Below are 19,719 nucleotides of genomic sequence, written 5' to 3'. Positions count from 1 at the left end.
AGGTTTCTTGGTAAGCCCTTATGAGGCTATGACCCAAATACTGTAGGTGTTCGACCCTTGGCGTCGGGGCTCAAAATTGGGGACCTCGCCAGGGAATTTCCCCACCTGGAGTCTCGATACAGGCGACAGACCTCCTGTTTAGGTGTGACTTTCAGCCTCGTCCAACTGGTACTGTAATGACGTATCCAGCCTGAGGTCCAATCGGTGGCCTGCGTTCTCCGCAACATCTCATCGTTGTCAGTCAACAATCCACAGCCGCAGTTTCGAAGTCACCCCTCCTTGCGCGATACAGGTTTCTCCGTTGTCGAAGAGCGCGTGCTTCATGCAGAGCCTCACTCATGCTCTCAGCTTTCACAGCTCAGCCGATTGTTGAGCTTAAGCGAAGGGACAAGTCGAAGATCGAATCAATCCTTTCGCATAGCGATCAATTGCTGGTTGGCCTCAATACTGGTTCTCTCCGGATATATCGAGTCAAAGCCTCTTCCTCACGTCCTACGGACGGCGCAGAGCCCGATGGCGCCAGTAACGACGCGTCCGCAACGACCACGAAGCCGTCTGAATTACTTCGAGAGTACGAGAAGTTCTCCAAGTACAAGATCGAACAGCTTGCAGTCTTCCGTGAAGCAAATATCCTGATATCGTTGAGCAATGGACTTGTGTCAATTCATGATCTGGGGACATATGAGCTTCAGGAGCAGTTGACAAATACGAAAGGAGCGTCTGTCTTTGCAGCGACGAGCAACATAGTGAAGGATTCTACAGCCGGGGTCCCAACCTTGGTCAGCAGACTTGCCGTTGGTGTGAAGCGCAGGTTACTACTGTGGTCGTGGCACGATGGTGAACTTAGTGGAGACGCCGTGGAGATCGCTCTTTCACATAGCATCAAGTCTCTCACATGGGCTACTGGGACGAAGGTCCTTGCTGGACTGAGCACACACTATGTTCTCGTCGACACTGACTCCCAAGATGTCAAGTCCATCGTGGGACCCGGGAGCATCGGCGGTGCTCCTGGACAAGAAACTAGTCGACTTGGAGGGACGATGAGCTACATTGGAATGGGGTCGATGGTGCCCACACCCTTGGCAACAGGACTCGGCGAAGACGAAATGCTACTGGCACGGGACATCAATACGCATTTTATAGACCGCGACGGTGAACCAATAGGACGACGTCAGGTGCCATGGCGAAGTCCTCCCCAGGCCGTGGGTTACTCTTACCCCTTCCTTCTTGCTTTGCAGGAGCCAACTAAAGGTTCCCTGGAAGTTCGCAACCCCAAAACCTTGACTCTGCTGCAATCTATCGATCTACCTGGTGCTGTGCTGCTCCAAGTACCAAATCCAAATATCAGCCTGGCTCATCAAGGCAAGGGATTTCTCGTGGCCAGTGAACGTATCATTTGGAGGATGCAAGGTCTGAACTATGATGCTCAAATTGATTCCCTGGTCGAAGGTGGCTCACTCGATGAAGCAATCAGCCTCCTGGAAATGATAGAAGAGACACTTATCAAGGACAAAGCAGGCCGTCTTCGAGAGATCAAGATGCAGAAGGCTCAGAAATTATTCGACGAAAAGAGATTTCGAGACGCATTGGATCTCTTTAGCGAGGTCTCTGCACCTCCAGAGCGTGTGATAAGACTATATCCTGCCATCATCGCAGGCGGTCTGACTCCGGAGGATCATCAGGCCAGCGAAGAACCTGTGCAGCCTTCTGCAGAGACTGATGCTCCTGCAATGACGGAAGCGAAGCCGGAGTCCGCTGCTAGTCCCACGAAGAAGGTCAAAGCTGCACCCTCTGATGTCGATACAGCGAGTATCAAAAGCGTGAAAACTGCCGAGAATGCTACGGAACAGGGACTCTCTGACAAAGACCTGAAAATGGCAGTGCGAGAACTCCAAGCATTCCTTGCTGATGTTCGACGGCGTCTACAAAGATTCTTCAACCCAGATCAGACCGTCCGAAGCCTTTCCGAAGTTCAAAATGGAGCCCAATCTGAAGATATCCGACAGATAACTGAGTTCCTTTTGGGGTTGCCGACCCTGGAACAGGTTGACCTTGCTGAGAAGCTCTTAGAAGTGGCAAGGCTGGTCGACACAACCCTGTTCAGAGCTCACATGTATGCAACACCGTCCCTTGCCGGCTCGTTATTCCGGATATCGAATTTCTGCGATCCAGATGTTGTCATGGCCAAGCTCGAAGAAACCGAGCGATACAATGATCTGATCGAATTCCTTTATGGGAAACGACTGCACCGGCAAGCACTGGAGAGGTTGCAAAAGTTTGGAAAAGCAGAACATACAGAAGATGTCGACCCTCAATTACACGGACCTGCCCGAACAGTCTCCTATCTACAGAACCTGGGACCTGAGTTGATCGACATGATCCTAGAATTCGCGCGATGGCCATTGGAGGCCGATCCAAACATGGCAATGGAGATCTTTCTGGCCGATACTGAAAATGCCGAGTCTCTTCCTAGGCACAAAGTCCTGGCATTCCTCGAAATTATTGACAAGGATTTGGCACTAAGGTACCTTGAGCATGTCGTGGATGAATTGAACGACACGACCCCCGACCTGCATCAGCGGCTTCTGACTCTCTATCTGGAGCACTTGCAAGAGACGACATCTCCAGCACACCAACAGGAGCATCTTGATAAATTACTGACCTTGCTCAGAACATCGGAGCAGTACTCGCCGGCAAAGACTCTTGGATTGCTTCCACGAGACGACCCTGTGTTCTACGAACCACGAGCGATTGTGTTCAGCAAAATGGGCAACCACAAGCAAGCCTTAGAGATCTATGTGTTTAAGCTGCAGAACCCAGCTAGGGCAGAGGAGTATTGCAACCAGACTCATCTGGAGGAAGCCATCAACGACACCAACAAGCCCACATCTCGGCGGAGATCAACCTCAACCACCGACCCAGTCGACGAACAACCGTCCATCTACCAGATTCTTTTGAATCTCTACTTGAACCCACCCAAGGGGGAAAAGGCATTGTGGGGACCAGCCATTGAATTGATGGCTCGTCACGGGCCCCGACTGCCCGCAACTTCCACGTTGGAGTTAATCCCTGAGGATTTACTGATCAAAGAGCTCGAATTTTATTTCCGTGGCAGAATCCGTAATGCCAACAGCATCATGAATGACTCGATGGTAACATCTGGATTGAGGAAGGTCGACGCAGTCCGTATACAGGCTGCTCTTCTGCTTGGTGACGGCGCCAAAACCGGAGGTAGAGGCAGGAAAGTCCGAATCGATGAAGATCGCGTCTGTGGTGTCTGCTACAAACGACTCGGCGGCAGTGTTATAAGTGTCTTTCCTGAGTAAGTGTTTCGTGTTGCAGAACCCTTCCGTTGAGTACCTGTGCTGACATTGTTATAGCAATTCCGTTGTCCATCTGGGATGTGCCGCACGCAAGCAGACTGATATGGATGCTCGGTCACGATCATGACGACTCTTTCAATCGAGTTCCTTTGTCGCCACGTTAAGATACCCGTTTGTAATTTTCTTTAGTAGACGAGTTGTCCTGCAGCAGGGTTTCCACTGTTATTCAAGAATCGTCCTCTGGAGCTTCTTCACCATAGGTTTCTTCCTCGAGCTCCTCTTCCGCCTTCTGGTTTGACGTGCCTTTCGTGGTGACCTGGCCCTGAGCTTTCTTATCTTCCTCCATTTTCTCTGTGAGGAACTTGTTGATATCCTCTTGTAATTTCCTGCTGGAGGCTCGAAGATCGGACAGATATTTCGTCTTCGCCCGTGTATCGAGAGGCTTCGTATCCTGAGAGGCCGGGGCAGATATCGCGTGCTGAAAGTCCTTAGAGCCCGTCGGAGACTGATACTCAGCCCTCAGTACCGCTGAGGAGTCGTTGAGGCCTGGCATTATTTCAACATGTATTGTAGAGATGTTTGAAGGAAAGAGTGACAACTTATTTGCCCTGTGAATTTGCAACTGAACGAACCACGAAATTCCGTCATCTCCGCAGCAGATCGACCGAAACATGGAGATCCAGATCCCCAAACACCCTTGACATCAAACACTCGACTATCGTGGTAATCATTATTCCCTACCTACCTAGATACCTTCCTAATCGACTGTCGCTTTCCTTCACATCCCCAGACACGCAGCGACAGTGGCATGCGCTCCGACAATGCCGGCTTGGATTTGCGATCGTGAAGCACCACATGCGCAACAGGCGAGGACTCCCTAGCCCGCTCCAATACCTCGTACTGCTTTCGACGAACCTACGACCAATGTAAAAGCACGACCAGTTCGATGCGCGGCTGAAACTTGAGTCATACCTTACGGTAACATCTCTCTATACTCCAGATGTCGATGAATCCTCCTCCTCCTCCTCCTCCTCGAGGCCGGCTGGGCCTACGGTCTCCCGTGCCTCCTTCCTCTATTTCACCAGATCCTTCACGCGCAGGATCAAAGCAAAGCAATCGACCTGGTTCAAGCGGAAGTGACACCTCTGCTTCCTCGAACCTCTCTGTCGTCAAAAGATCTCCTTACAATCAGCAGCTGCCTAGCTTTGTCTCGCATAACAACAACAGCAATGCTTCATTGCAGTCCCATACCAGACCCTCCGCCCAATATATGCCTCGGGACGGTGCAGGAAGACCAAATCTGGGGCCTCCGTCAGACTATCACAAACACCGTCCTAGACAGCATTCTCAGGGCTACTTTGAACCCTCAATGCCTTCAGCCTCTCTGGCCAGTCAATCGGCTTTACACGATCATGCCGGCACCCCGGGGCTCACGCCATCCCAGATCGCGGCGCAGGCTGCCATGCAGCACCTCGCTGCCGCCAACCACAATCGGAAGAGATCTCAGACCATTCCGTTTCCGCAAGAACAGAATCAATCAGAAAGTCGTCGGAGCAGTAGAGGTTCTACAGGGTCTCATGAGGGACAGCCGCAATCTCCTGCTCAGGATCAGCAGTACCGCAACGGACTCATTGGTACCAATGCAGCAGCAACAGCGGCTAGTGTTGTGTTTCCGCGAAACTTTGCGTCGTCTAGTCAGGTTTCTTTGGTAGAAGAGGATAAGTCCAAAAAAGGACTCAAAAGATTCAGGCCGAAACACATGGTATTATCTAGAGACAAGGATAAAGACTCCAAGGAGAAGGCACTCCCGTCGCCGAGCAAACCGGCTCCAAGTGGCTTGTCGAAGGTCATCAACGCCTCAACGACGAGTTTGGCTGAATCCTTCTCCTCCAATGCCTCGTCCATCTATCAGCACGCCAATGCATCTTCGACCACAATCCTTCAAGTACCGGAGCAGAAGGACAAGGCGCACAAGCATCATGGTCTTCGTCAGAAGCTGAAGCTCAAAGACAAGGACGAAACTCATTCTTTGGCCTTGTCATCAGCGAACTCGAATTCCCGGCCTGTGGATGTCAATAATCCTCAGTCCCTCTACTCGTTCGCACCGTCCTCTCCTGCTCCATCCTCCAGTTTTGCGAAATCCATGTCGGGCCTCGACCTTCGACATGGCGGCCGTGCTCTGCGGGAGAAAAAGAAGGAAGAGAAAGCGCAAGCTATGGCGACTCTCGAACCTGTCTACAGCCGGGGTGAGAGCGACACGTCTGAATGGCCGGTTCTCGGCACCAGTCTTACGAACTCATCAGTCACCAACTTCAGCAGCTATGCCGAAATCAAGGAGGCCGGGGCGAACGTTGGCCTCCCGAAGATGGGCGCTGACGACGCCTGGGATCTTTTGAGAGCCAAAGTATTGGCAATTTTCGAGAACGAGGATGTGAGGGTTCCCGTAGAGAACTTGAACAAGTTGATCACGATTCACGTCCAAAGATGCGTCCAAAGGAGGGATCCCAGTATCGTCATAGGCGATATGGAAGATCTACTCAAGACTGGTTTCTACAGCCTAAATCACACGTTGCGTCAAACTTTTGACGATCGATTGGTCCCCAACCTTGTCAGTATGTGGATACAAGTGTTTGGGACCATCTTGCCTTTCATGCAAGCGGTCTTTCTTCCCCTGGATCAAGAGTTCAAAGGGCGAGGCAGTATACTGACGAGTCCAAAGATGGCGGCAGAGTTCTGGGGTGCCATACCAAGTGCCGAAAGTGGCAGCAAACTGTCGTCGTCGCCTGCTTCTGGTGGCGGCAATGATTTTGTCGTTGCTGCCGGAGAGGAATTGGAGGTCAGGCGCATTCTTTTGATTACCTTCCGAGACATCATCATCCTACCCAGATTTGAGGTGTTGAAATCCACATTCTCACGCTTGAGCCTTGAAAGCATCAATGCCAATCTATCTCAGCTGGATCACCCCAGCCGAGGTCGCGGCAACAGCGGCGGCAGTGACCGACCACCCACCTCGCAAAGCGCCGAACCGGTTTATGGAAGCTACAACTCCCAGACGAGCACATTACTTGGTAGCGTAGCTTCCGGTGGCCGATCTCGGGCAACGTCGAATCTGTCCGTTGTTAGTAACCCTGCGCAAGATGTCGCTTTCCAATCATTCAGCTCCCCTCCAGCAGCACGACCCTCAGATACTTCTTCGGCACAGGTGACCGAGACTGTGGGGCGAATGCTCCAGTGTCTTTCAATCTTGTGTGCGATTCAATCAGGTGATACCTCTCAAGCTCGAATGGAAGAGCTCAACAGACAGCTCAAGCTGAATTGGCTCGGCCGTGGGCGCACTGGTCGGAATAGGAAAGGTTTTGTTGGAAGCCGAGTGAGGCCCATGGGAAGTGTCACCTCGACGATACGTGGGTTAAATCGTGATGGAAGTCCGACTCCCACTCCGACTCGGCAGGGAACTGTCAGCAGGCAAGGGGAAGATACCAGTTGAGGTTGCCGAGACGGTCTGTATTCCTGACCAGAATCAAATGGTGTACAACCTAGTTATGTAACAGAGGAACGCCAGATGATGCTGGTGCCAGCATTTGTGTGGGTGACCGAACGTCAAACTCAACCCGTTATTCCGCGCCCTAGCCTCCTCCCCGCTTTTGTGTTCAACATGCAGATGTCTTCGCTACGTGACCCTACAATAGGCTGCTTACGAAAGGTACTTGGCCAGTCTCGAACTTCGTATTCGGATTCTGACTGAGGAGGCGGCCGCAAATCAAGCCTGATCAGTGCCCAGAACGCTAACTTAGGCAAGTGTTACGCCCAGGCATCACTTAAGGGTTCTGGACCCTGGCTTTTCCATTCTAGGCCAAAGTTAGACGTCAGTAATGGCTGTTCGGGGTGCCTCGCTGCTGGCCTGACCTCCCAAGATTTACGACGACCTGACCAACATTCAACAACAGACTTATAAGACCACCCAGGAATCATTCAAACCCTGCGAGATACGCTGATCGATTCTAACTCCCAGGAGACTATTCATAGCCAAGCCCTGTCCATTTGTAACACCGGCGCCTGATCCTGCTATTTAGATTCGAGTTTAAGCAGCAGAGAAACTGTGAACAATCATGCCGCCAAATCGAGTCCGAGGCGAAAGGAAACCGTCAGTCCTAGAGGTTCCACCTGCTGGGAAAGACCCCGCCGAGAGAAAGCGCACTTTAAATGTCCTAGCCCAGAGACGATACAGGCAGAGACAAAAAGAGCACGTCAAGAAGCTCGAGGCGCAAGTCACTCATGTCGAAGTGGATGTTTCTGAGGCACAAAGAGGCTCACCGGCAGATCGAAACAATCAGAGCACGACATCAACGACCGCAGATCCAAACATCTTACCATTTGATTCGCTCTTCGAGTCCGCTCCGCACGATAGAGGGCCATTGCTCACAAATGGCCACACATCTTCAGCCGAGTACTCCTCACTGCCTTATGAAGACATCCGAGCGGACCTGGCATATCCAGAACAACAGCTGTTCGAAGGCGATCTCTTTGCGGCTTTTGAGGGGATCGAGCCAGCGCTAAGTTCAGGCGGCCAGGATCAGTGGGAACTCGATTTCTTTCTGCCATCGCACGATGGTACGTCAACACTATCATCTTCGACATCGTTATCGTCTTCCATACGGAGCGGTGATTCATCCGTGTCAGCTCCGGCGATGGGCCACATCAAACCCGTGTCGCATAGGACACTGAGACAGGAGAATGATGCATGCTCTTTCCCCGACGAAGCACACCTGGACATGCCGGAACTAGCACTCCTTCGTGGCTGCATGTCAATAGCGCGACGCATGAACATTGAGGAAATCATGTGGTCTCTCACCTCGACCTCGCCGTTCACAGCGGTTGGGTCCGCCACAACACAATTCACACACTTACCGACCAACCTGCGCCCGACATTCACGCAGATGACGGTCTCACATCACCCGGCAATTGATCTCTTGCCGTGGCCTTCGGCTCGCGATAAGATGATCAAGGTCCTGTCACAACCGCCGGAGGTTCGACCACCAGGGGCAGCGTCTCCTATGGCTCTGGTCAATTTTATTTATGACCTTGAAGACAGCGCGGAAGGCGTGAGGATATCGGGGAATGACCCTTACTCGGGACAGAATTGGGAGGTCGGTGAGAAGCTGTTCAAGTCGTGGTGGTGGATGCTGGATAGGGATATCGTGAGGCGAAGTAATGAGTTGCGTGCGCTGCGTGGAGCGCCCATGTTGGGCTGTGGAAGTATTTTGGGGGAAGTGGCCTAACGAGAGTACAGCTTGTTCAAGCTTGAAAGTTTCGACCTCGCCTATATCTATTGGTAAGACGACAAGCAGTCGTACTTGCCATATACACCATAAGCTGAAACGTTTACCTCGATATATTGTGGCAGGCCGCTCCACGGGAACAGTGAAAGCCGCGCAAGTTCAGCCCTTTTTGAGCCATGTGCTGCTGGATTTGGGCCAGGCCAGCATTTGGGATCATGAATTCTCGTGTTGAACTTAGCTGTCAGATGAGAATCTTCGAATGGATCTCGCGGGAGCGATGCAACTCCGGCGGCTTATATTCCTTCTGGGGTTGATATCACTCAATTTCACCGGTCGGACGCCGTACTGTTATCTATATCATCCACTGGGAGGACAGCAATGCCGGTCACCAAAACGGACGTCGTGATCTGACACGGCGGGGCAAAGGCAATCTCTCGTACCGTACCTGCAGTCGCCCCCAATGTTCATCGACAGCCTTATTGGACCACAGGGCGAGACTAACATTAGCTGCATGAACGGGGGATGTGGCTTGCGATTCCTTCTGGTTCTCATTCCGTTCATCTTTCGACCTCATGCTTGTTGGCTTCAAGCCACCGGATTCCCCTGCAAGGTAGGCAAGGTCCCAAGCCTTTCGGCTGAAGAGCAGGACACCATCACAAATCCATGGCCGTCGAGGCCATGGATTTGGAACGAGCCAACCTTGCTCTGTCGACGGAGGAATCATGCCGTGCGCCATGCATCAGACCCTCGCTATGCTCTGATTTACATCTCCCAGCGAGCGAAGGAACAGCCGCAGCATCTAAACACGGTTACCATGTTATGGTGCTGACTGACTGTTCTCAGCTGATATGCATCATACTCCTCGCTAGGTAACCCCTGCTGTTTTCATCCTGCTTGCTCCAACCTGGAAAAGACTTGCCTTTCTAAAGTCCGGCAAACACACGACCTCTTGCGCCTTGCAAGCCATGCCCAGCACCCACTGCCATCGTCGATTTTTGTCGTATCTGCTTTCTCGGCACAGCCTGCGCTCCTCTCAGCTTCGTGTTTAGTTACACAATGGATGCTTGACTACGGTTGCGTGCAACATCCCCAGCTGATCTCATCTTCCTGTTTCGTGTACACCAGCCTTACCCAATTCTGTTCGCTGCTTGACCACGTCGACTTCAGCACGACGTCAATACAGCATCGAGGCAACTGCCAACTCAACTCGACAGATACATCGACGGTTGCGGTACAATGCAGCAGTGGTTGGTCCCGCTGCTGGGTCTCGCCGCACTCGGTTGTGCGCAAGACAGCACCTCCTCGTCACCGGCTTCCACCGATGATTCCTCAGCCGCTACCACTTCATATAGCAGCTCTGCTCCCACCAGCACTGCGGCGACAAACACTACCAGCGGACCGATAACACATACTGTTGAAGTTGCAGAGGTTGGTTGGCATGTCCATAAGGGTGAAAAGAACTATACTGATGGCAAAAAATAGGGAGGCAACACTTTCGTTCCTGATGTCGTCCTCGCAGAAGCCGGCGACACCATTTTGTTCCAGTTCTACCCGACCAATCATTCGGTAATCCGTGCAGAATATGGATACCCTTGCATACCGTACGAAGATACAGGTGTGGACAAAGTAGGCTTCTTCTCAGGATTCAAGCCTGTGGACGCTATACTGCCCGACCCGCCAACATGGTCACTATTAATCAACGATACGAACCCTGTCTTCTACTACTGCGGCGCCCCAGGGTCGTGTATCAACTACGAAATGGTGGGCGTCATCAACCCGAACGCGACAACGTCGCTGCAACACCAGAAAGATCTGGCATCGCAATCCAGTTTCATGCTTCTTCCAGGCGAACCGTGGCCAAATGAGGAGACAGACCCGTTCACAACCACTTCATCCGCCCCAACATCCTCCGCTACGGAATCAGCCACGAATTCAGCCGCGGCTGCCAGCGCAACAAGCTCGAGCGCCCCATCACACAGCCATTCAGGCCTCTCAACAGGTGCCATCGCCGGCATCGCCATTGGTGCAGCCGCAGTCGGTCTCGCTGCGGCAGCGCTGCTGTACCTATGCGGCCGCCAATCCGCCCGCAAGAGCAGAAACAGCGATCATCCCGTAGACACCATGCAGCAACACCACTCTGTCGCCTTCAGCCCTCACGCGAGTATGCCGCCTTATCTCGATCCAAACAAGCACATGTCCATGCACAGCAGCGTGGTGGGCGCTGGTTCCGCACTCCCAGGATACATGCCTCAACACGAGCCCCATATGTCACCTCCCTTGCAGCCCATGTTCCCAACAGGCGACTTCCTGATCTCGGGCACAGGACAACAGCAGCAGCCTGCGCATGCACCGAGTACCAGCGACATCGCCACGCCGGACAGGAGTACGTACAGTACGAGCCCGAATCAGATGTACAGTGTACCCGCGTATAGTAGCGGAGTGGGAGTGCCGCAGAACATGTAAGTCAAACATATTATCCCTCCGCACTTTCAGCAGGAGCAGCAGCAACAATATCCCACTGTCATTCTGTCCTCTTCAGCCAGATAATTAACAGTTTTGTTCACAGGGTCATTAATCCGACGCCGCACCATTCAATGCCTTACCCTCCGCCAGCGCCCTTGCCAATGAATCTGCATGAGATGGCAGCGGAACCATCGCAGAGCCAGGGCGGGAACATGCCCGAGAGAAGGTCGAGTGTTTCAAAGAACGGGGGCGTTGAAAGGTATGGTTGAAGGTGCGAGTTCTCGGAAAACCCTGGATTCTTTCACTTTCTACTGGGTCTCTTTATTTTCTGGTATGATCACGACTATCTGGATATATATACTGCTTTGATGGAGAGGGTGCGCTTTTTGCACGTCTGCAGTTTGCTCGTGTACATTATTACAGTATCAAAATTGGGATATTTGGGGGAGTATATGGTAGGAGCAAGGATCATCAAAACATAATTGACCACCGTTCCATATGCCGCTCCAACGACAGTATACAGTACCCTCCCAATAAAAAGCTTTTTGTTATTGCCAAACCAGAAATATCCTACAAGACCACTGCCAGACTACATGCTTTCATTGTTGGTGCTCTGTGCTCATGAATGATCTGACCCCATCAATCCCACCGTCAGCCCTTTCATGCGTCTCTTGAGTAAATCCTCTTCACTCCCCAGCGACACAAGACTCTTACTCCTATTGACATCCGGTCGCGGTTTCTGCTCAATCGGCCTTCCACGTCCAGCCGCGCCATTTGCAGCTCTCCCACTCGAAGTTGAACTTGCGCCATCTTCCGCTTTTGTAATAGAGGACATCACAAGCGGCGCATCATCGTCCATACTCTCCCCCGTCGGCGTACGATGATGATGCCGTAGATGCGTACTCGCCAGTTCCAAATTCCCTCCAATAGAGGAGTCCTGTAACGTCCCACTCCTTAAGCGCGACTCGATCGCCGGCCCCTCAAGAGCGTGAGGAAGTTTGCTGAAGATATCTTGAATCCACCCTCCAGCTCGGAAAACGTGTTTCCAGCCCTCGGGGAATATCGACACAAAAGTGACGAAGCCGTGCGATATACCCGGGATGAGTGTGACTTCTACATGGTCTTTCTCGTTGAATTCAGCCGTGGATTTCTCGAGACCGACTTCCTGACGTTCGCGGAAGAGGTGGAGTTTGGCCTGGCGTAAGCGCCCTGCGAAAATGACTGTGTCGTCGACCAGTGGGTCTCGCTCGCCTGTGAGGAAGTACGTTTTGGGGAATTTGGCGAGTAAGTTCTCGGGCGCGACGGCGGGACAGAGGAGGTGGTCTGTCGTGAAGTCGGGGCGGTTGTACGGGCCGACGTATAATATGATCATGGCGCGCATCATTTCGGGAGTAAGAATGCGGTCGCCGAAATAAGAAATAATGGATGATACGGCGAGTCTTGTCTTTAGGGGTTGAGGTTTCAAAGCGGCAACTGATTGGCGGTGTGCTTCGACGTTGCTGTTTTCGCGGGTTACGGGTTTTGGGTCGTCGCGTGGCGTGAAGAACTCGTGGTTTGCATCGTCTTCGCCTTCTTCGGAGGGTTTAGGCGTGGTCGGTGTGTAGCGGCGGTCGATGTCCTCGCTCTTTCGCTTGATGAAGGTCTCGTATTTCTTGGCTGTTCTAGGGTTGCGGATCAAAGCCATCTGGTCGTCTGTCATCCAGCTGCTGATGTTCATGTCTAATGCTGGGTAGAGCAATACCAACCCAGCAGGGGAAGGTAGTATCCCTCGCGAATTTCCAGTCTGGTTCGACTGGATTACCATCAATGTTGTGCCTGTGGCGAGGTTGCCGCCTGCACTGTCGCCTGTAAGGACAAGCCGCGGACATGTGTTTGGTTTCATCCCGATGCAGCGCCCTCTCGTAGCAACAATCTGCGTGTACACGTCGAAGCATTCGTTCAGGGCGTAGGGGTAGGGATATTCTGGAGCCTTTCGGTAGTCCAGACTTAGTATTGGAAGCCCTGTTCTTCCTGCCCAGGCGAGTAGTCTGTCATCGTTGGCTCTTGGGTCCATGGCCACGAATCCTCCTCCTGGAATGTCCAGCACTAGATTCTCTTGCTTCTCCAGCTCTACCAGAGGGCCATCGAAGTACATCCATGCCACGACAGGCTCTTTGTAGTTCGACTGCTTCGGTCGAGGTATGCGGATCCTCCGTGGTTTGTATTTGGTGAATCGAGGCCTCATCGCAGCATTGAGCGTCCTGATGTACGGTGTGTTTGCTTTATTCCATGACACGCGCAGATGGTCCACGGTCAAGACTGCTCGCACCTTGCGGACCTTTTCATCTGCTTGTTCTGCAGCGATGAGATAGTATATTGTGAAGATGATCGACGCCAGATCTCTTATGGGTTTGTTGCGGATCTTCATGGCTGTCCAGAAGCCTGCGTCCAAAGCAGTGGTAATCCATGTTGCTCGAAAGTATGATCTATTGTACAGGTTCGCTAAGGGTTCGGGTGATTCAAGATTGACAAGCTTCGCAAAGTTTCGACAGATGTAGAGATACAGGAGAGTAATGACGACGGATCGCCAGGGAGTCAATCGTCTCGAGAGACGTTGAGAGAGGTTTCGAATGAGCGGCGGCCCATGTTGGTCACCCCTAAAGGAATATGAGTTCCACGTCGTTCACAAGATCTCCAGAAACTCACTTCAGTAGGTACAGCGACCAGAATGAAACAACGGCAAACACCTGATATTTACGGACTCGGGAGGATGGTCTTCCCAGCACATGGTCTGTCCGTCCCAGTCAGTATGACTCGACCTGACTGATAGGTCGAAAGGTCTCAACTCATACCTATCATGTTGGAAACGCATATGAAATGAGGGTGTTAAAGAGCATCCAGCTGGGAGTGTTGACGGTCTACCTGTCATAACATTCCGAAGCCATGACAAGCACGTGCGCAAGTGCTGCAATGTTCTCACAGGAGGATGAGGAGGAGCAATGAGGGTAAGTAAGGATACTCGAGTTCATGATAGAGGGAGACACATGACAAGAAGAATGTGAATGTGACCTGCAAGAATCGCAGTGTCTGACGTTGTTCCACGCATGCCCCTTCGCCGCAGTGGCACTTGATGAACTTGCGGGCCGAAAAACAACAGTTGAAGGCCTGAATAAATGGCATGTGAAAATCCCAGTTGTCCGGGGTGTGCGGGGCGGAAGCCCAAGAGGCATGTGACCCTGGCAAGGCTGTGCTTTTGGGGGATGTGGTTGAGTGCTTATGTTTGCCTCCAACTTGATTGATTCAGCTCCGCTCCTATCTATAACTCATGCCTAGTCCAAATGGGCAAATTATCGCGCCCTTTTGGTGAGGAGGTCACAGGCTCTACTACCAAGGTAGTATGAGAGGACCCTCCGTCATTACTAGGGTGATCGTGGCATATCGCGACGTTCCTGTTCGTGTTCCTGCTAGAAAATAATCCATACAGCAGGTCGAAACCAAGCTGGGACCTCATGAATGGGTACATGCGATGTACCCCTGTAGCCCAAGACCGTTTTATCATCTCTTCCAAGTCTGCGAAGGGAAAATTCACGTGTCCAGGATCACACCGGAGTCATACCGCGAATGCCGACATCGTTCCCACAGCGCCATGCTAGGTACCTTTTGGTTGCCGAAAAGACGCTCATTGACATTTCCACAGTCCATTTCAAATCATGAAAATGGCAAATGATCCCTGATCCAGCCCGTCACGCCACCGCCAGTATTGTTATTCCTGCTGCTTCCACTAGCACTAGTGGAATTCCGCGTGATGTGTCGACGACTACTGTGACTGCTTGTCTGCCGCCTGGGCTGGGGAAGTTCGATTTCTGGGTCACTCCTGCTTCCATAATAAGACTGTCGGGCTTCGTGTAATTCGCTGGGACTTTCTGGGATCCCAACACCATCACGATAACGGCTGCCTTCAGGTCCATATCCCCGTGGACTCGACACAGATGATGGTCGGATGCTCGATCTTCGTCTCTGACGTGATGGAGGTTGCTCTGAATTTGTGATGGGTTTTCGACAATGCGGGCATGTATCGTGCTCTTTCAGCCATGCCGTTACGCAGTCGCCATGGAACCAGTGCTTGCAAGGCAAGACAGTCACTTCTTGTCCTAATTCCACATTATCCATGCATATTGAACATTCAGCAGAGCCCTCGTTGCCCAGCATCTCCTCGTCCACTTTCTTCTTGCTAAGCGATCTGATAGCATCTTCGGATGCCGGCGGCGGCGCATTGCCCGCATTGTTCTGATCCATGAGCTGTGTCATGACACGATCAAAGGCGTCTTGGGTGAACACCATGTCGCCATGCTGCGCGTTACCAGGGTTGAATAGCTGATTTAGAAGGTCGAAGGGGTTGGGCGGGAGGTTCTGTCCTCGTCGGTTATTTGTGTTTGCGTTGATGGGTCCAGGTGGCTGCATCGAGTGAAGGATGAGGGAGAATAGGCTAGTCATGTCAGTCCAATCAATGGGTTCTATGTACACTACTCACTCTTGCAGATTTCCAGACTGTAATGGAGCATGAGGGTCTCGTGGAAAAGCGCCTGGTGGAAAGACGCCTGCTGCAAAGGGGTTCGTGTTTGGTAGTGGTAGAGGTTCCATCCCTCGGGACTGTGGTGGCACCGTAAGCATCAAATCGAAATCATGCGCAGTATCTTCGTCAAGGGTCTCCATTACATTGATTCCGTTTCCGTGCCCTCCGATCCGAACTGATCGTGTGCTGAAAGATATTCTACCACCTCCACCATTGTTTGTGAATTCAAAGGTCGTGAAGTTGTTGCGCGGATTAGGATCTAGATCGTCTAGGTCGTCCCATGGATTGTGGTCGTGAAATGGGAAGGCAGGGTTTGACAGCGGGTCACGAGCGAGTCCGGGTGCCGGTTGTTGGACACCATACTCTTCCTCTATCTCGGGTTCAGCTTCCAACTGTTACAGTGTCAGTATGATTTGGCCCTGCCAACAGCCACTCCGGAGTGCCTACTATTTCGGTAAAATCGCCTTCGCATCTTGGGCAAGTCAAACCACCCTGCGCTCTTTGCCACTCATGGTTGCACTGGTGGCAGAAGACTCGCTCTCCCGTCAATCGTCGTGTATCTGACATTTGGTAATATGTGGTGTTTCTCCAGGCCCCGATGGGTTGGACGAGCAAGGCTATGATTCAGCGCTTGCTGGTGAGAAGTAAGGCTGCGTCATGCGCCTGAGGCGGTGCGGAGGGTATCGCCAGAGGCGGGGGAAGAGTGGCGATGGACCAAATAAACTGTCGGGGAGATGGTTTCAATGAAATCTTTGTCTTGTGGAAGAAATGCACGAGAGATACGACGTCAAAGAGCGTGTCGAGTGAGTGTTGTTGAGTAGGTGCAAACGCAAGTGATAATCAATAAACGTGAGTTTAGGTGTCACTGCGGAGAGAGGCTGAAGTTGACGTAGGCGTGTATGTACCTAGTACTTAATGCTGATGGCTTTATCGATAAACGAGTGACCAAGTATTTGAGACCGAGTCACAAGAACACCTGCATTCTTGCTTTCACCACAATAGCATCTACACGGAACGATAGTATGGACGACGGTCTCTGATGTCAATGCTTCAGCGCAATAAGAGGAAATCCACAAGCTTGCTTGTTCTTGTTTATGGTCAAATACATTTCCATTTTGTTCTGAATGATTCCCTCCAAACTTGAAGCCAGGCATCAAGATTATGAGCCCAAACCCCGGTCATTATCGTACAATTGCTGGACAGCGACGTCGCTGTCCTGTTACGCTCACTTTGATTTACCAGCAATCCATGTGAATGTACAGCATCACCTCTTCCTCGAGCCCCTCATGAGTATTCCACCTACGATGCCGGCAACAACAGCGGCACCACCGACAATGGCAATGCCCATCAATCCTTCCCTTGACACCTTATCGTCAATCAACTGCCTCAAGCTTCCGGCCTGTAAATTGCTTGGTTCTTTGTCCAAGAGAAGGTCGTTGTATCGTCTTGCTTCAGCATAGTTTCCCAACTTGTAGTTGCCCAAGGCCAGATAGTACAGGCATTCTCGCCTTCGCTCGGGTGTGGTCTTGAAAATGTCGGATAGCAGCTGCACACCCAGTTGCTGTTCGCTCCGTTGATCTGACTTGATTAATCCCTATTGACTTGTTGTCAGTGGCACACTATCTGTATCTTTCTTCGGCCCTTTATCCGTACCCAAGCATAGTTGAACTTCGTCTGGACCCCGACATAGTCGCCTTCTTTCTCGTATTGCGCTCGGAGGACCTGAAGTTCTGCGGGCTTCAAGGGACTGACATTGAGCAATCAGCTATAGATTCGATCACATCAGACAGCGCAAGCGAACCTTTCTGCGTCTGCGGCATCTGCTCACATGTTAGCGGACATACATCAGTGGCGATAACGACTGCGACTGCCTACATGGTAGATTCGACGGCATGCTGAGAGATTCCCAATACCAGTGGGAAGTTGCGGAAGGAATTAGGTAAGTTAGGAGCAATTGGCGACCAGAATCAGATGCACTCGACTGTCGACAATTTGTAGGCTCTCAAAAAGACCGTTGCGTTCGAGGCTGCAGGGACTTGTGGCTCAGCATTTCCGGGTGTGAGGCGTTAACGCGTGACGTCTTTGCTCAGGTGTCAGTCAGTCAGGCTACACCAGGCGTGCTGAAAACTAAATTCTCCGCGGCTTCCCCGTTGCTCCGCAACCTACCACGATCAACATTGATTTTGATTTGGAGACCTCAGAGAAGTTCAGTCCAAGTTGCGCTCTCAACGACACAGAGGACATCCCACAAAATGCTGCTCGACGAAGACCCAGCTACGGTAAGCCATACTGTACACAGGCTGTTGGCATCACTGACCATATCTCCAGCTCATACGCGCCACTGTTTCCAACTTCAACATCGCACCGGATAAAGCTGCCTTGTCGCGTGTCAATGACTCTCTCGAGACCTTACAACAATCGCGCGACGTTCGATTCCGAGATGCCGACACCATCCTGAGACAATTATCGCGGCGATTGGCGACTCTCGAATCGCAACGGCGGGAAGTTCTGTCCGGCCATGATAGCGGAAGACATGCCAGCGAAATTGTGCAGCTTGACACGAAGAAATTCAGGGTAGCCAAACATGCGTCAGAGCTGGAAGCTGAAAGTGAGAGACTAGAGGCTGAGCTGGAAAGACTGAAGATGCGCTTAGCCGACTTGGAGGAACAAGGTGTTGAAGGAGACGAGAACATGCGACGGGCTCAAGAAGCAGACGACCCAACAATCTTACGACTTTGGCTGTACAGATCACTTGGGATCACTTTGGAACAGGACGAAGCAGGCAACTACAACAAAGCCACTATTGGTAATACCAAGAAGGGCGATGTGCATGTGGTCAACATTGATCCGAAGTTCTCCAAGTGGTTTTATGCGGACTATTTCTGGCAGACCATGCAAGGATAGATTCCAGAACAGGACTTGGTGATGATGTTTACGAATTGAGCGAGGCGTCGGGGTGTATTTGGTTCAAGGCGTGTACAAAGAGATATCCATGGCACAGTTTCATTTTTTAGTCGAGTTCGCACGTCGAGTCGTCGTTTGGTTCAGAATCTCATGTTCCCTGCAGAAGCATCTGCTGTAAATGCAAGCAGGCATCTGAGTGACAGGCGACGCCAATATAGCATGGTCGAGCGAAGACCAAAAAATGAGGCCAGCAAAAACTCAGACCTCGCAAGGCTGAGAAACCCCACAAGAATTTTTTCTACAACTGTCTGCATTCGACCTCGTCTCTCCGACTTGAACTCAGTAACATGGTAGAGGAGAATAAGAGGTCAGATACTGGAAGGGAGTATCGCCGAGCAGCGCGGAACGCACTCGTCTCTCCAAGCACTAAACCATGTTGAAACTTGTGATCAAGTCGGTTTAGGAGGCAAGGATACTGGAAGGGAGATTGTTGAGCAGTTTTGAGAGACTTTAATACATCAATCGCAAAAGATACCGAATAGGTAGGAGGGTGTGGTGAAGCCTTGCTCGACCTTTACTCGACACTAAGCTATGATGGATATATTGACCTACTTCTAAATAGGTTTAGCTTGCCTCGACTTTCAGATTTCTTGGCAGCAATTCTCCGGGTATTTATATCTCGTCTTCTTCTCACAACCTCTTCTTCCCTTTTCTTCATACTTACCTTGTGGGAGTCGGCATGCTCAAGAAGATGCCTGACTACAGAGATGCCACTCCATTGCACATCGGAGTAGGGATTTCTGTTAAGTGTCCTTCGGGGCTCTTACTCGCGCATTTTTTGGCTCGAAATTCCTTTTCATCATTGTGTCATTTGCCTTGAGCAAAGCTTTGGAGAAGAGGGAATGAAGTTGAATGTTAAGGCACTGCAAATACTTGGGTTGGTATTTCAGACGAGTTCACCTGTCTCTTCTTTGTAGTGTTTTAATCATGTGCTGTATCTGTGCATGCTGAGAACCTGACAGATTAGGCGCCATCTTGCGTAGGCTTCAAGGATGTTACAACACAATCTCTCCCGCCACTATAGAACGGAAAATGACTGCCCATGTAGGCAAGTTATTCTCGTATGTTCCAGTCCGGCCCCGGGTCATGCACAGCCACCACAGCTTTGCGGCGTCGAAGTTGGGCCTAGTATGCCAGA

The 19,719-nt window shown here is 51.5% G+C and overlaps 9 protein-coding genes across 9 annotated transcripts; 5 read left to right on the top strand and 4 right to left on the bottom strand.

Annotated features, from left to right (window-relative positions):
• The first annotated feature begins 127 nt into the window (after positions 1-127).
• On the top strand, positions 128-3,438 carry EDD37DRAFT_36509 (fructose-2,6-bisphosphatase). Its single transcript, XM_062811917.1, has one exon. The coding sequence runs from the start codon at positions 339-341 to the stop codon at positions 3,324-3,326; it is 2,988 nt and encodes a 995-aa protein (XP_062674986.1). The 5' UTR covers positions 128-338; the 3' UTR covers positions 3,327-3,438.
• A 111-nt stretch (positions 3,439-3,549) lies between these two features.
• Positions 3,550-3,876, bottom strand: EDD37DRAFT_604006 (EKC/KEOPS complex, subunit Gon7; the record flags this gene model as incomplete). Its single annotated transcript, XM_062814700.1, has 1 exon — positions 3,550-3,876. One exon carries the CDS (start codon positions 3,874-3,876, stop codon positions 3,550-3,552), a length of 327 nt encoding a protein of 108 aa, XP_062674985.1.
• A 283-nt stretch (positions 3,877-4,159) lies between these two features.
• EDD37DRAFT_36705 (HbrB-like-domain-containing protein) lies at positions 4,160-7,141 on the top strand. Its single transcript, XM_062811920.1, has one exon. The coding sequence runs from the start codon at positions 4,324-4,326 to the stop codon at positions 6,808-6,810; it is 2,487 nt and encodes an 828-aa protein (XP_062674984.1). The 5' UTR covers positions 4,160-4,323; the 3' UTR covers positions 6,811-7,141.
• A 291-nt stretch (positions 7,142-7,432) lies between these two features.
• On the top strand, positions 7,433-8,602 carry EDD37DRAFT_604004 (uncharacterized protein; the record flags this gene model as incomplete). Its single annotated transcript, XM_062814699.1, has 1 exon — positions 7,433-8,602. The coding sequence occupies one exon, from the start codon at positions 7,433-7,435 to the stop codon at positions 8,600-8,602; it is 1,170 nt and encodes a 389-aa protein (XP_062674983.1).
• A 1,033-nt stretch (positions 8,603-9,635) lies between these two features.
• Positions 9,636-11,469, top strand: EDD37DRAFT_36514 (uncharacterized protein). The gene is made up of 3 exons (XM_062811918.1): positions 9,636-10,030; positions 10,085-11,061; positions 11,169-11,469. The coding sequence occupies exons 1-3, from the start codon at positions 9,839-9,841 to the stop codon at positions 11,332-11,334; spliced, it is 1,335 nt and encodes a 444-aa protein (XP_062674982.1). The 5' UTR covers positions 9,636-9,838; the 3' UTR covers positions 11,335-11,469.
• EDD37DRAFT_616046 (esterase/lipase) lies at positions 11,443-14,185 on the bottom strand. The gene is made up of 3 exons (XM_062815646.1): positions 13,897-14,185; positions 13,751-13,835; positions 11,443-13,701 (listed from the first exon to the last, which is right to left on the bottom strand). Exons 1-3 carry the CDS (start codon positions 13,901-13,903, stop codon positions 11,685-11,687), a joined length of 2,109 nt encoding a protein of 702 aa, XP_062674981.1. The 5' UTR covers positions 13,904-14,185; the 3' UTR covers positions 11,443-11,684.
• Positions 14,186-14,513: 328 nt separating this feature from the next.
• EDD37DRAFT_36495 (uncharacterized protein) lies at positions 14,514-16,677 on the bottom strand. The gene is made up of 4 exons (XM_062811916.1): positions 16,065-16,677; positions 15,761-16,009; positions 15,576-15,694; positions 14,514-15,530 (listed from the first exon to the last, which is right to left on the bottom strand). The coding sequence occupies exons 1-4, from the start codon at positions 16,182-16,184 to the stop codon at positions 14,753-14,755; spliced, it is 1,266 nt and encodes a 421-aa protein (XP_062674980.1). The 5' UTR covers positions 16,185-16,677; the 3' UTR covers positions 14,514-14,752.
• Position 16,678: 1 nt separating this feature from the next.
• On the bottom strand, positions 16,679-17,718 carry EDD37DRAFT_36494 (mitochondria fission 1 protein). The gene is made up of 4 exons (XM_062811915.1): positions 17,493-17,718; positions 17,419-17,437; positions 17,271-17,364; positions 16,679-17,211 (listed from the first exon to the last, which is right to left on the bottom strand). Exons 1-4 carry the CDS (start codon positions 17,509-17,511, stop codon positions 16,882-16,884), a joined length of 462 nt encoding a protein of 153 aa, XP_062674979.1. The 5' UTR covers positions 17,512-17,718; the 3' UTR covers positions 16,679-16,881.
• Positions 17,719-17,869: 151 nt separating this feature from the next.
• On the top strand, positions 17,870-18,521 carry EDD37DRAFT_644859 (kinetochore protein spc24; the record flags this gene model as incomplete). Its single annotated transcript, XM_062817560.1, has 2 exons — positions 17,870-17,896; positions 17,946-18,521. The coding sequence occupies 2 exons, from the start codon at positions 17,870-17,872 to the stop codon at positions 18,519-18,521; spliced, it is 603 nt and encodes a 200-aa protein (XP_062674978.1).
• Positions 18,522-19,719: the final 1,198 nt, after the last annotated feature.

The sequence above is a fragment of the Exophiala viscosa genome (genome assembly GCF_022695815.1).
Source record: "Exophiala viscosa unplaced genomic scaffold EDD37scaffold_1, whole genome shotgun sequence".
Classification (NCBI taxonomy): Eukaryota; Fungi; Ascomycota; class Eurotiomycetes; order Chaetothyriales; family Herpotrichiellaceae; genus Exophiala; species Exophiala viscosa.
This window is presented reverse-complemented; position numbering and strand designations above follow the sequence as displayed.